Genomic DNA, 13,875 nt, shown 5'->3' with positions numbered 1-13,875 from the left:
ACTGGCACAAAGGACAAAAGGAGAAAAGCTGGGAGAGGGGAGGAGAGCTGGTAAATTTATTTTTCATTTGCTGAGTGTGTGGACCTGTGAACTTCCAGGAAGGGATGTCTGGTCAGTAGCTGGATATGCTAGAATGAATGAATACTCATTAAAGAGCATCTGAATATCTCAGGTATTTGTGACAGTAGCTAACATTTATTGAATGTTTATTCTAAGCGAGGCATGTGCAAGCACTTCATAAAACAACTTTTTAATATCCTTCCATTCCATAGAGGAGGAAGAGTTTAAGTAATTTCCCAATGGTTTTAAAGTACTTAAGTGACAGGGAAATCTGATTTTATAGCTCACGCCCTTAACTACCATATTATGTTGTATCATGCAAAATCCATTAAAAGTTTTGGGACCAGCTAGAAAGAAGTAGGTTTAATTCTGATCTCTGCTACTTAACAGCTGTTTGACCGTGACACTCTCTATGTCATAGTTTCATCTATAAAACGGTGAGCTTAAAAATTGCAATGGCCTGTAATCCCAGCACTTTGGGAGGCCGAGATGGGCGGATCATGAGGTCAGGAGATCGAGACCATCCTGGCTAACACGTTGAAACCCCGTCTCTATTAAAAAAAATACAAAAAACTAGCCGGGTGACATGGCAGGCGCCTGTAGTCCCAGCTACTCGGGAGGCTGAGGCAGGAGAATGGCGTAAAAAACCCGGGAGGCGGAGCTTGCAGTGAGCTGAGATCCGGCCACTGCACTCCAGCCTGGGCGACAGAGCCAGACTCTGTCTCAAAAAAAAAAAAAAAAAAATTGCAATGTAGGGATACATGGTAAGAACTGGAGAGAGGATATGGAAAATGCTAGATGCAGTGTGCATGTGCCATAAATGACTCCTACTGCTATGTCTACGCCCAAAGAATCCCCCTTGAACCAAAATAGCAACGATATGTGTAAATTCACTTTCATCGAACTATGAACTTTAATTCCACCCCTACTTGTTCTATATCTTAATAAATTTATCATTTTTCAAAATATTTTGAGACATTAATATATTCCACAAAATTTAGAGTCATTTAAAGATTTCATTCAAAGATAAATCACTTCCATGTAAAAAGGCTGACTCTTTTTCTTTTCTTTTTTTTTTCCGACATTTCTATAGATGCCATAATATGCATAACCCAAAAGCAATGAGGCATGTTGATGTTAGGGAGAGAGCTTTGGACTTGGAGTCAGAAGAACTGTGTGAAGTCCCAACTCTGCCTCTTACCAGCCATGCCAATATGGGCAAGCCATTTAACAGTTCTAAGCATCTCTTTCCACATTTGCGAGGTGAATACATTGGTCTACATGTTTGAAATTTAAATTCAGCAAATGGGTTCAAGCTGAGAGGGTAGGCAGGTCACCCTAGATTTCCTGTTCTCAAATCTGACTGCTCATTAGCATCACTGGAAACTTTTAAAAACATACTTCAAAAAGAAATAGTGAGCTCCATGACCTTAAAATATCACTAGAAGGACACCATATCTGATTTACAAGTTCTGTGCTTCATTTTGTGAATGGTGATATGATGCATCTTTAATAACACGTCACTTTAGTGTTAAACATAAAAATACATTCTCAACTGCATTGAAAATAAAATTCTTTCCTGAGTATATACACACCCTATAGTAATTAACAGAATCAACCATCTGGTTTTCCCCAAACTCTGCCTGCTTTAGCACTCAAAGTTCTGTGTCCCTAGAAACCCCTCAGTCTCTGGAAACAAAGACCGTTGGTCACTCTAACATATACACACACATACATACACATATTTGCATATACACACACACTTGTATGTGACCCTCGGTGTATTAGAACAAAGTTCAGATCAACAGTACTCCTTTAATGAAGCATCACCACTAAGATGTTATCAACACTTACTACTAACTATTCAACTCCACCATAGTCACACAGACAGACCTCTGATTCCAACAGTCATGATGACTAACCTCCATTTTGCCAGAGTCCATTCTGTGAATATTTACAGTCAATAACCAGCATTTTTAAAAGTTTTAAAACCCTTGCCTTCCCATAGCCATTGCTGTTTACCTTACTAAAGGAGTCACACAATTCTAGAGGAATGTATCTCTATGATTTGACAGATTTTGTAGTTTTTTCACTTTATAACTTTTTGTTACATGTTTCCTATGATGCCATGTGAAATAAATAATAATATAATATATAATGAAATTAGACTATGGTCATGTCTATCCAAATTAAAGGTATGGCTGTCATTTCTTTTAAATAAAATATTCACTACAAAGCAAATCAAATTAACTTCAAATGGCACCAGAATATACATCTCTCTTAAAATTAAACTCATCACACGTACCTTTTCTAGAACCCATTATTATATATGAGTATCTTTTCCTCAGTTGCCTGATGGAGAAACATTTGACTGTAAGATTAGGTCATGATCACATAAGCTAATAAAGAATGGCATCAAAAAAAAAAAGAACAACATCAGACTGCAGAACACACTCTCAGTAGGTACAGGTCTTGTTACTTGTAGCACCATGAGTTGCCTGTATGCAAAACAGCTCAAAGGACAGCTTCCAGTAGGGTGAAGGTGTGGGGGTGTGAGGGAAGCCCTCCCATTGCCTCTAGTTCCACACACTAAAGAACCACTGTCACAGAGACACCACTAACAAGCTAGGAGGAAAGGTTGCAAAGAGCCTTTCCCTTTGAGAAATCAGAATCTTCAAAGTATTGCCGTCAGTCTGGTGCATCCTTGGTCCTGCAATGAATCTAGTAAAATACAAAAAGCCCTTGAGAACTATGGTTTCTTTCCTCCTTAAAATGAGCAACAAGCATGCTAATAATACACTTTCTCTTTTTATACTTCTGATAGTCAACAATATCCAGCATATCTGAAATAAAATAATAAAGGAAGTGTATACAATTGTTTAGACTGTCTAAAACATGCATCATGATCTCAACGCCCTAGTCTTTCCACCACTGGCTTTCCAAGTAGAAAATCAAGGAAGACATCAAAATGTGACATCCTCATTAAGCAGAAACAGCATAAATCTCCAAGCCTGTTTCATGGTCTTTGAAAGAAAATTCAAAAATCATTTTAAAATATATTTAATGAAAAACTTACTTCTTACAATATATCCCTTTTACGTATGATTTTCAGTAGTGTTATCGCAACTTTTTTCCAGCAAAACTGAGAATGAAGACTTACTGATTGTTCATTTAAATCCTGGGAGTCTTCCATGTGGTTTTCTCACTTCTCCTGCCACTCCCAAGTAGAAGCAGCTTCCTTCAAGTAAAAATGACTATCTAAAACAAGAAGATGGAAACAAAGTGGAAAAAAAGTTACCTTTATATTCATTTGTAAAGTTACAAAAACATATTAAGGCATAGCATGGTAATTAGTAACTTATAGGAACATTCTTTCAAGAAGAAAATCCCCTAATATTGTCTCCATATCTGATGCAATTAATGATCTTGAAAGTAGTGTCCTGGTAAAAGTGGGATATGTGAACAGCTAGTCAGGAATCCTACAGATCAACAAAAATATCCATAGTCTGCAATAAACACAGTCTGTAATAAATAGTTAATACACTATTTTGCTGAGGTAGGTATGTCATCAAGCATCTGATAGATTAACAACCAAGAGTTTGAATTAACCATTTACTTTCAAAAGTACATAAAATAATTTGAAAAAATAAGTGTGCATTTTAATATGACAGCTTTCTCTTACAGGAATATTTGTCTGAATTGTCTGATGATTATTCTTCTGAAAAATAATTACTCTTCACTTTTAAAAAATATAAAATACATGACCAACCTTAAAAAGACAATATGTTAAAGAATGTATTACAAATAAACATGGGAAAGATAATTAGTAATACACTATGGTGAAATAACTGGTTAACTATTCAAAAAATATCTTTACTCCATACCATACATTAAAATATTTTCAAGTGAATTAAAGTTTAAAAAAAAAACCTCTAAGAAAAATAGGCATATATTTTTAAATCCCCAGATAGAGGACTTTATCATAGTAGCAACAGAAGACACACCAAAAACCCAAATAACCCTAAATCCTCTCTCTTGCTCTCTTTTTTAAAGCACATACATGCAAACACACACACACAAATGCACATACACAATAATGAAAATTAAAAGGCACAGAAAAATCTAGAAATACCTGTGCAAATATCAAACACAATGGGCCAATGTTCTTAACAAATAAAGAGCTCTTACAATTCAAACAAAAAGGCACACACCCTATAGAAATATGTTCAATCATCATAAAACAGTGTTCAAATTCACAAGAAAATGAAATGTAATTTAAAATTGCAATGATACACTTCTAGTGTTCAAATTCTAATTCTAAAAAAGAAAAATTAAAACATTATAATAAAAACAATTTAGATTTAAAAAGTTGTTCTAGATGAACACAGATATAATCATTGAAATCGCATTTCAAGAAATATCTACTGACATCAAATATTTCTGAAAATACAATTTAAATGGAAAAGAGTATTACAATCTAAAGAAATAATTGGACACTGTGGTGGTTAATACTGAGTGTCAACCTGATTGGATGGAAGGATACAAAGTATTGATCTTGGGTATGTCTGTGAGGGTGTTTCCAAAAGAGATTAATATTTGAGTCAGTGGGCTGGGAAAGGCAGATCCACCCTTAATCTCGCAGGCACAATCTAATCAGCTGCCAGTGAATATAAAGCAGGCAGAAAAATGTGAAAAAGAGAGATGGGCCTAGCCTCTCAGCCTACATCTTTCTCTCAGGCTAGATGCTTCCCACCCTCAAACATCGGACTCCAAGTGCTCCAGTTTGGGGACTCGGACTGGCTCTCCTTGCTCCTCAGCTTGCAGGCAGCCTATTTTGAAACCTTGTGAACACGTGAGTTAATATTTCATAAACTTCCCTTTATATTTGTATATATCTCCTATTAGTTCTGTCCCTCTAGAGAACCCTGACTAATACAGATTTTGGTACCAAGAGTGGGGTGTCTGATGAGCGTCAGCATCGGGTGCCTTAACCCGGCATTCAGTTCATCCCGCAGTGCCAGTTCTGCTTACCAAAAGTGGACTCACATCCCACGCCTGGCTCTATGCCAGCAAGCCAGGTTTCTAACCCATTTAAAGTTTGAGAATAGGTTCAGACCATTTCGGCCCCAAGACCTTCAATCATTCACTTTACCAAATAAAACAGCCTGGCATCCAGAACAGGAGAAGGTTCTGCAACAGGTCCAGGTTGCTGTGCAAGCTGTTCTGCCACTTGGGCCATATGACCCAGCAGATCCAATGGTGCTTAAGATGTCAGTGGCAGTTAGGGATGCTGTCTGGAGACTTTGCCAGGCCCCCATAGGTGAATCACAGCAGAGGCCTCTAGGATTTTGGAGCAAGGCCCTGCCAGCTTCTACAGGTAACTACGCTCCTTTTGAGAGAGAGCTCTTGGCCCATTACTGAGCTTTGGTGGAAACTGAACGTTTGACTATGAGTCATCAAGTCACCATGCAACCTGAACTGGCTATCATGAACTGGGAGCTTTCTGACCCATCTGGCCATAAAGTGGTCTGTACACAGCAGCACTCTATCATCAAATGAATGTGGCATATACGTGATCCGGTTTAAGCAGGTCCTAAAGGCACAAGTAAGTTACATGAAGAAGTGGCTCAAACGTCTATGGTCTCCACTCCTGCCACCCTGCCTTCTCTTCCCCAGGTTGCATAGATGCCTTCATCGGGAGTTCCCTATGATCAGCTGGCAGAGGAAGAGAACCAGGGCCTGGTTCACAGATGGTTCTGCAGGATATGGAGGCACCACCCCAAAGTGGACAGCTGCAGCACTACAGCCTCTTTCTGGGATACCTCTGAAGCACAGCACTGAAGGGAAATCTTCCCAGTTGGCAGAACTTTGAGCAGTGCACCTGGTTGTGCACTTTGCGTGGAAGGAGAAATGCCCAGATGTGTGATTATATAGTGATTCATGGGCTATAGCCAAGGGTTTTTGGCTGGATGGTCAGGGACTTGGAAGAAGCATGATTGGAAAATTGGTGACAAAGAAATCTGGGAAAAAGGTATGCGAATGGACCTGAGTGATCAAAAACCAGGAAGGTATTTGTATTCCATGTGAGTGCTCACAAACAGGCTACTTCAGCAGAGGAGGATTTTAATAATCAAGTGGACAGGATGACCCATTCTGTGGACACCACTCAGCCTCTTTCCCCAGCCACCCCTGTCATTGCCCAGTGGGCCCATGAACAAAGTGGCCGTGGTGGCAGGGATGGAGGTTACACATGGGCTCAGCAACATGAACTTCCATCCTCCAAGGCTAACCTGGCTACAGCCACTGCTGAGTGCCCAATTTGCCAGCAGAAGCAAGCAACACTGAGCCCCCGATGTGACACCATCCCTCGGGGTTATCACCCAGCTGCCTGGTGGCAGGTTGATTATACTGGACCTCTTCCATCATGGAAAGGGAAGAGGTTTGTCCTCACTGGAATAGACACTTACTCCAGATATGCGTTTGCCTATTCTGCACGCAATGCTTCTGCCAAGACTACCATCCGTGGACTCATGGAATGCCTTTTCCACTGTCTTGGTATTCCACACAACATTGCCTCTGACCGAGGCACTCACTTTATGGATAAAGAAGTGCGACAATGCACTCATGCTCACGGAATTCACTGGTCTTGCCATGCTCCCCATCATCTTGAAGCAGCTGGATTGACAGATGGTGGAATGGCCTTTTGAAGTCACAATCACAATGCTAACTAGGTGACAATACTTTGCAGGGCTGGGGCAAAGTTCTCTAGAAGGCTGTGTATGCTCTGAATCGGCATCCAATATATAGTACTGTTTCTCCCATAACCAGGATTCACGGGTTCAGGAATCAACGGTGGAAGTGGAAGTGGCACCACTCACCATCACCCCTAGTGATCCACTAGCAAAATTTTTCCTTCCACTAGCAAAATGTTCCCACGACATTACCTTCTGCCAGCCTAGAGGTCTTAGTTCCAGAGGGAGGAACGCTGTCACCAGGAGAGACAACAACGATTCCATTAAACTGGACATTAACATTGCCACCTGGACACTTTGGGCTCCTCCTACCTTTAAGTCAACAGGCTAAGAGGGGAGTTACAGTGTTGGCTGGGGTGACTGACCCAGACTATCAAGATGAAATCAGTCTATTAATCCACAATGGAGGTAAGGAAGACTATGCATGGAATACAGGAGATCCATTAGAGTGTCTCTTAGTATTACCATGTCCTGTGATTAAGGTCAATGGGAAACTACAAGAGCCCAATCCAGGCAGGACTACAAATGGCCCAGGCTCCCCAGGAATGAATGTTTGGGTCACTCCACAGGGGAAAAAAAACACGACCTGCTGAGGTGCTTGCTGAAGGCAAAGGGAATACAGAATGGGTAGTAGAAGAAGGTAGTCATCAATACCAGCTACTACCATGAGACCACTGCAGAAACGGGGAGTGTAATTATCATGAGTATTTCCTCCTTCTTCTGTTAAAAACATGTTTGTGCACGTATACACTTGTACTAAGTGTATATCTTTATTTCCTTTTCCTTTATCATGTGGCATAAGATTTACTGACTTCATGTGGGCATTTAAATATTATTAACTTTATGTAATAGTATTTGGGCTGGGGATTGGTGCATTTCCGGTTGTACAAAGGACAGCTTTATTATGTTAGGCATAATTATGACCTTATAATATTGTCTTTATTTGAAGATGATGTATGATCTCAGGAGATATATATGGGTTCAAGTTGACAAGCAGTGGACTTGTGATGGATAATACTGAGTGTCAACTTGATTGGATTGAAGGATACAAAGTATTGATCCTGGGTGTGTCTGTGAGGGTGTTGCCAAAAGACATTAACATTTGAGTCAGTGGGCTGAAGAAGGCAGATCCACCCGTAATCTGGTGGGCACAATCTAATCCGCTGCCAGTGCATATAAAGCAGGCAAAAAAATGTGAAAAAGAGAGACTGGCCTAGCCTCCCAGCTGATATCTTTCTCCCATGCTGGATGCTTCCTGTCCTTGAACATCGGGCTCCAAGTTCTTCAGTTTTGGGATTCGCACTGGCTCTCCTTGCTCCTCAGCTTGCAGACAGCCTATTGCAGGACCCTGTGATTGTGTAAGTTAATACTTAGTAAACTCCATATGTATGCATATACACACACACATATATGTATATATGTATATACAAAATATCCTATTAGTTCTGTCCCTCTAGAGAACCCTGACTAATACAGATGCCAATTCAGTTTATTGAATATTCAGTATCAGCAGATGTTTTGCTCAGTTTTACATATATCCAGTCATTTATTCCCTACTGCATCCAAGTAGGCATGGTCTTAATTTCTTCAATTTCTTTTATGCTTTGCAATATTTTCCAAAGTATACATGTTACTTTCCTTATTAGATTACAAGATGTTTTAACAATTACAAGAGAAATTTAGAATGTAAATTGCAAAATGTTTTATGCATATATAAACAGAGACAGATCAAATTTTTTTCATTCTTCAAAGTTAAAAGTCATAAAATAATAATAACACATGTATATAATGTGACAGTTTCAGTGAGATATTGATTTAAAATACTCCAAAACTAGAAAAGCAGCATTTTGAAGAAAAGCACAGTTTTAAACTTCATATGAAAACGGAAGGGAGGGTGTATAGGATATGGCGGATTATCAAGCACGCTGAAAGTTGATGCAGTACACATGTGTTTTTTGTTTGTTTGTTTTGTTTTTTTGAGATGAAGTCCTGCTCTGTCGCCCAGGTTGTCGTGCTATAGCACGCTCTCTGCTCACTGCAACCTCTGCCTCCCAGGTTCAAGCACTGTCGTGACTCAGCCTCCCAAGTAGCTGGGACTACAGGAGTGCGCCAACACACCTGGCTAATTTTTGCATTTTTAGTAGTCTCACCATGTTGGCCAGGCTGCTATTGAACCCCTGGCCTCAGGTGATCCACCTGCCTCAGGCTCTCAAAGTGCTGGGATTACAGGCATGAGCCACCATGCCTGGTCAGCAGTACACATTTGAATTCAAGAGGATAAGTAGGCAGAGAGTTCTAGATTTAAGGTGGTGTTTTTGTGTTGGGACAGCATGGGGTGTGGAGGCTGAGAAACCATGATGGAAAAGCCCGGCTTTTTGCCTCTTAGCTCACACCCCCACCTTCCTCTTCTCCTCCTGATGGACTGGTTCCTCCCCTCAAATCTGGGTCTCTCAGCCTGATCCTGATTCCTACTAATTCCTTTCTTGTTTATCCTTTCCTAGCTGGCCCATTGATCCTTGGTCCTGTAAACTGTCCCCTGGCCCAAGTAACCTAGACCACTCTGGCTCAGGTTCACCTTGGAAATGACGCATGCAAATAGTAAGTGCTGGCCACTGGTCAGCAGGCACTGAGCTGCCCAAGACTTGACACCTGCCCACATCATGTCAATCCCTCTATTCTCCCAGACTGAATTGTGGCTGGTCACCTCCTTTAGAGCCATTTTCTCCTCACTACCTTGATAATAAATTAGCCAAGTGCTCTCTTTCAAAGGAAAATCTGATGTTCTTTCTTACTCTGATAGATACATGGATTAGATAAATGGCAAAAATACTGCACTGGATTGCAAAGAGACCAGACAATTGATTGCCTACATAAACAAAACAAAGCAAAACCTTTGCATTTCTGAATAAAGAAAAATAGCCCCAAAAGTAAAAGGATACAATAGATTACGGAAAATTCTTTAGTAAATAAATATGACTATATATACACTTATTGAGGACATAAAAATTAGTGAGGAAAAGTTTAAATGTCCATTAGATGATTAGGAAAGAGTAGGAGAACACAATTCATTATAAGAAAATGTAAATAATAAACAAACATATGGAAAAGCATTCATTTTCACAGTTACTGAAATACATAAAGCTGAGCAATAAGTACACATTTCTTGGATTATTGTATACATATTCAATGCCCAAGCAATTTATATATGATAATACTTAATATATCAAAAACACCATGAACACGGTGTCCTCAACCATTTGCTAGTAATAATGTCAAGTTTTCTAATATTTTTAGAAAGCAATCCATCTATGTGCTTTAAGAGCTATAAATATGTTTAAGCTCTTTTACCCAGTATTAACTTTCCTAAGGAGTAATCTTTCCCCCAAAAAAGCCGCAAAATATAAACTACAGAATAATTCATGACAATGAAACAAGTAACAGCCTTATCTTTGTAGTGGATTAATTAAACAAATTATGGTCAGTTGTGTAATACAAGTTAATAGTCAAAAAACTAATTATAAAAATGATGAGGGGCCAAGCACCGTGGCTCATGCCTATAATCCCAGCACTTTGGGAGGCTCAGGCAGGCGGATCACCTAAGGTCAGGAGTTTGAGACCAGCCTGACCAACATGGTGAAACCACATCTCTACTAAAAATACAAAAAGTTAGCCAGGCAGGGTGGCAGGTGCCTGTAATCCCAACTACTCAGGAGGCTGAGGCAGGAGAATTGCTTGAACCCAGGAGGCAGAGGTTGCAGTGTGCAGAGATCACGCCACTACACTCCAGCCTGGGTGTGACAGAGCAAGACTGTCTCAAAAAAAAAAAAAAAAAGTGGAAAAGTGAAAATTGTTGACTGTGAATTAGGTGAAAAAATAACACCACATTTTAGCTATGCTAACACTGATGTACAACTAAGAATGTATTTGGATACTGACGAATGGGAAACATTAAAAGAAATTTGGTAAAGAATTACATTTTTGGTTTCACACACTTTAATTATTAATTTTACGTTGTCTGTGCAATAAGTAAAATTTTATTTGTCTCCAATATAATAGAGAAGCACAAAGTAAAACCAAATGATGCTAAAATGGTTTCACAGGATCAGGTAAAGCTACAGCAGATAGTGAAAATGAATTTTCACAGTAGGCTCTGCAAGTGGCCTCTTTCACTTCTTCTACAGATTAAATTTCATGCCAAAAGCATCTCTTTAGGGGAAGGGAATGTTTGTCTTATTTACCCATCTACAGTACCTAGCTCAGGGCCTAGCAAATTTTAGGTATTTCATAAATATTGATTGAATGAAACATACATAATGTAAGAAATCATACATAAGGTATTTGACAATGTAAACAAAAAAATTGAGTAAACAGCCAGATGATTTAACTTTTAAAATTCTTTCTCAAATGTATAGCTATTTTAGGAAAAATCTTTCCTAAAATATTTTTCTTTCCTTTTTCACATTTTTCAGGTACATAACTGACTCCATTTTAATTTTTACTTTGTTTTAGGACAATACAGATATAAACTTTTAGACAAGTATTATTTACCGAATGGGAATATTTTAACTTTTCAGAAAATACAACATTGATAATTAGTCTACCAGGTAATTTCCTACTCACCTGACCTAATAATAAAATATACTTAAAAATATTATTTATACCAATTAGAACTACTGTTTATTTACAATATAGCATGTTGCATTAGTTTCCTAGGACTCCTATAACAAAGTACCACAAACTGGATGGCTTAGAACAGAAATTTATTCTCACAGTCCTAGAGGCAAGAAGTCCTAAATCAAGGTGCTGGCAGATTTACGCTTGCTCTGGAGATCCTAGGGAAGCATCCTTCGTCTCTCCCCAGCTTCTGGGGGTTGCTGACCATCCCTGGCTCATAGACGCATCACTCCAATCTCTGCCTTCATTGTCACACTATGTTCTCCGTGCCTAACGTCACATGGCCTCCTTTTGTGTGTGTGTATGTCCCTGTACAAATCTTCCTCTTAAGTACAGCAGTCATTGTATTAGGACCCATCCTAATCCAGTGAAAATCTCATTTTAACTGATTACACCTGCAAAGACCCTGTTTCCAAATGAGGTCACATTCCCAAATACAGAGATTGGACCTAGAAGCATCTTTTAGGGAACACAATGTACTCACCACATGTGTACAATTATTACACTGAAATTAGTTTTAAGATGTCATCGAAGTATGAATGTAATATTTCCAGAAAGCATATGTAAGAATTAAGGATACTGATTGTCAGGAAAGAAGTGATAATTTTTCAGATGTACCACCATCTCAGAGTACTGTTGCTAACTCAAGTGAAATTAAATAAGACTTCAGGGAAGATATTGGAGCATAAGAGACTTAAGCCAAAACTAGCCCTTCTTTGTTAACTGCCAGTTCAGAATCTATTTCATGAACTGTTGGGGAGTTATTTACATTAATGTTCCATGTTACAACATAATACTTTGCTTTATATTTCCTTGAAATTTAGATTAATTGTTACTTAGTTTGACTTTTTACGGTAACGTGAATTTTTTTCTTGGCCAATCACACTAAGGTACTAAAATATTATGAGCCTAGTGATTTTATATTATTGAACCAAGTAAAACTACCTAGGCTAATTGCAGACACAGTATTATTTTACATCATAATTTAGCAATGGTTGTTATGTTAAATCCTTTAACATTTAGTTTTCACAAATATATGAGAAAAAGATGAGAACATTCTCCAAATCAAGTAAGAGAAGCATTACCTCATAATAAAGATATAAGATTAAGGAATAACAGTAACCTCATGCTGTTTTATGAGCCAATAATCTAGTTCCCGCTCTATCTCAAGACCATTCCACTAGAAAAGGTGAATTTCAAACAGTATTATTAGGTTGGTGCAAAAACAATTGAGGTTTTTCGCACTGAAAGTAATGGCAAAAACCACAATTATTTTTGCATCAACCTGTAGCAACCTCACCCATTCCATATTAAATTATTTCTTCTGCAGTTAAGTTTTCAATATATACACCATTCATTATACCCTTTTTCTTAACTCCGCTAGAAGTGAGCTACAAACTCTTGTCTTAGAAAATTAGAATTAAAAATTTAACATTTCTTCTCGTTTAAATACATAAATATCAAATTTCTATATAAAGTTTTAAGACAATTCTCAGAAATGGAATGAGGCACCATGGCTCCATCCAGATGGGAGAGACTGCAAGGTCCCTTAAGGAATGAGATGCTGAAGGAGGTTTGAGAAGTTTGTAGAGATTCTGTGATGTACACCTAATCCTCTGATTCCTTGAGGCCAGGAGTTCAAGGCTGCAGTGAGCTATGATCACGACACTGCACTTCTCCTAGGTGACAAAGCAGAGACCCTCTCTCTCTCACGAGAAAAAGAAAGAAAGAAGGAAGAAAGAAAGAAAGAAAGAAAGAAAGAAAGAAAGAAAGAAAGAAAGAAAGAAAGAAAGAAAGAAAGAAAGAAAGAAAGAAAGAAAGAAAACTGAGTTGTCCAGGCATGCTTTGCTCCAGCTAAAGAAACATGAACGTGGAGTGGAAGGGACAGATCTCAACTCCACACCACGCTGGCATGGAATGAGGACTGACGCTGCACATGGAAACACTACACCTCTGGATTCTGTACACAAATGGCACAGTCTTAGCCAGTCATCAAAGCCAAACAACTAGGCTTTGTCACTGACTCCCTGCTCATTTGCTCTCCACCTTCAATATATTACCAAGTCCTATCAATACCTCCAAAAGTTCGTCAAATCCCTCCTCTCTCTCCTCACTGCCACTACAGGAGTTCTGCCATCACTGTCCCCTGCTTGGGCCAGAGCAACAGCCATGTAATGGTCTCCTTCCCTCCAGTCCTGCTCCCTGGACGTCACTGTTCACAGTGCAACCAGAGTGATGGTTATAAAATAAAGATCTGAATGTAGTCTCTAAAAACAATTCAGAGCTTTATCCTGTCCTAAGGAGAAACCAGAAATTCTTTCATCAGTCCTACCTGCAGCCATGGCAGTGTCTAGCAGAAGTACACCTCTGCCAAAAAGCCCCTTGAAGG

General features: G+C 39.0%; 1 protein-coding gene across 14 annotated transcripts in view; it reads right to left on the bottom strand.

Annotated features, from left to right (window-relative positions):
- LOC105465636 (EYA transcriptional coactivator and phosphatase 4) overlaps nucleotides 1–13,875 on the bottom strand; it is a 280,315-nt gene that overhangs the window by 242,488 nt on the left and 23,952 nt on the right. For all 14 annotated transcript variants that reach the window (XM_011714173.3, XM_011714183.3, XM_011714174.3 and 11 more), the window contains one exon: nucleotides 3,221–3,318. In XM_011714173.3, the coding sequence (XP_011712475.2) occupies nucleotides 3,221–3,253 (33 nt within the window). In that variant the 5' untranslated portion in view covers nucleotides 3,254–3,318. The remainder of the gene's footprint in view (nucleotides 1–3,220; nucleotides 3,319–13,875) is intronic.

Source organism: Macaca nemestrina, chromosome 5 (assembly GCF_043159975.1).
Source record: "Macaca nemestrina isolate mMacNem1 chromosome 5, mMacNem.hap1, whole genome shotgun sequence".
NCBI classification, from domain to species: Eukaryota; Metazoa; Chordata; class Mammalia; order Primates; family Cercopithecidae; genus Macaca; species Macaca nemestrina.
The sequence above is the reverse complement of the archived record's forward strand: the minus strand, read 5'-3'. Positions and strand labels throughout refer to the sequence as shown.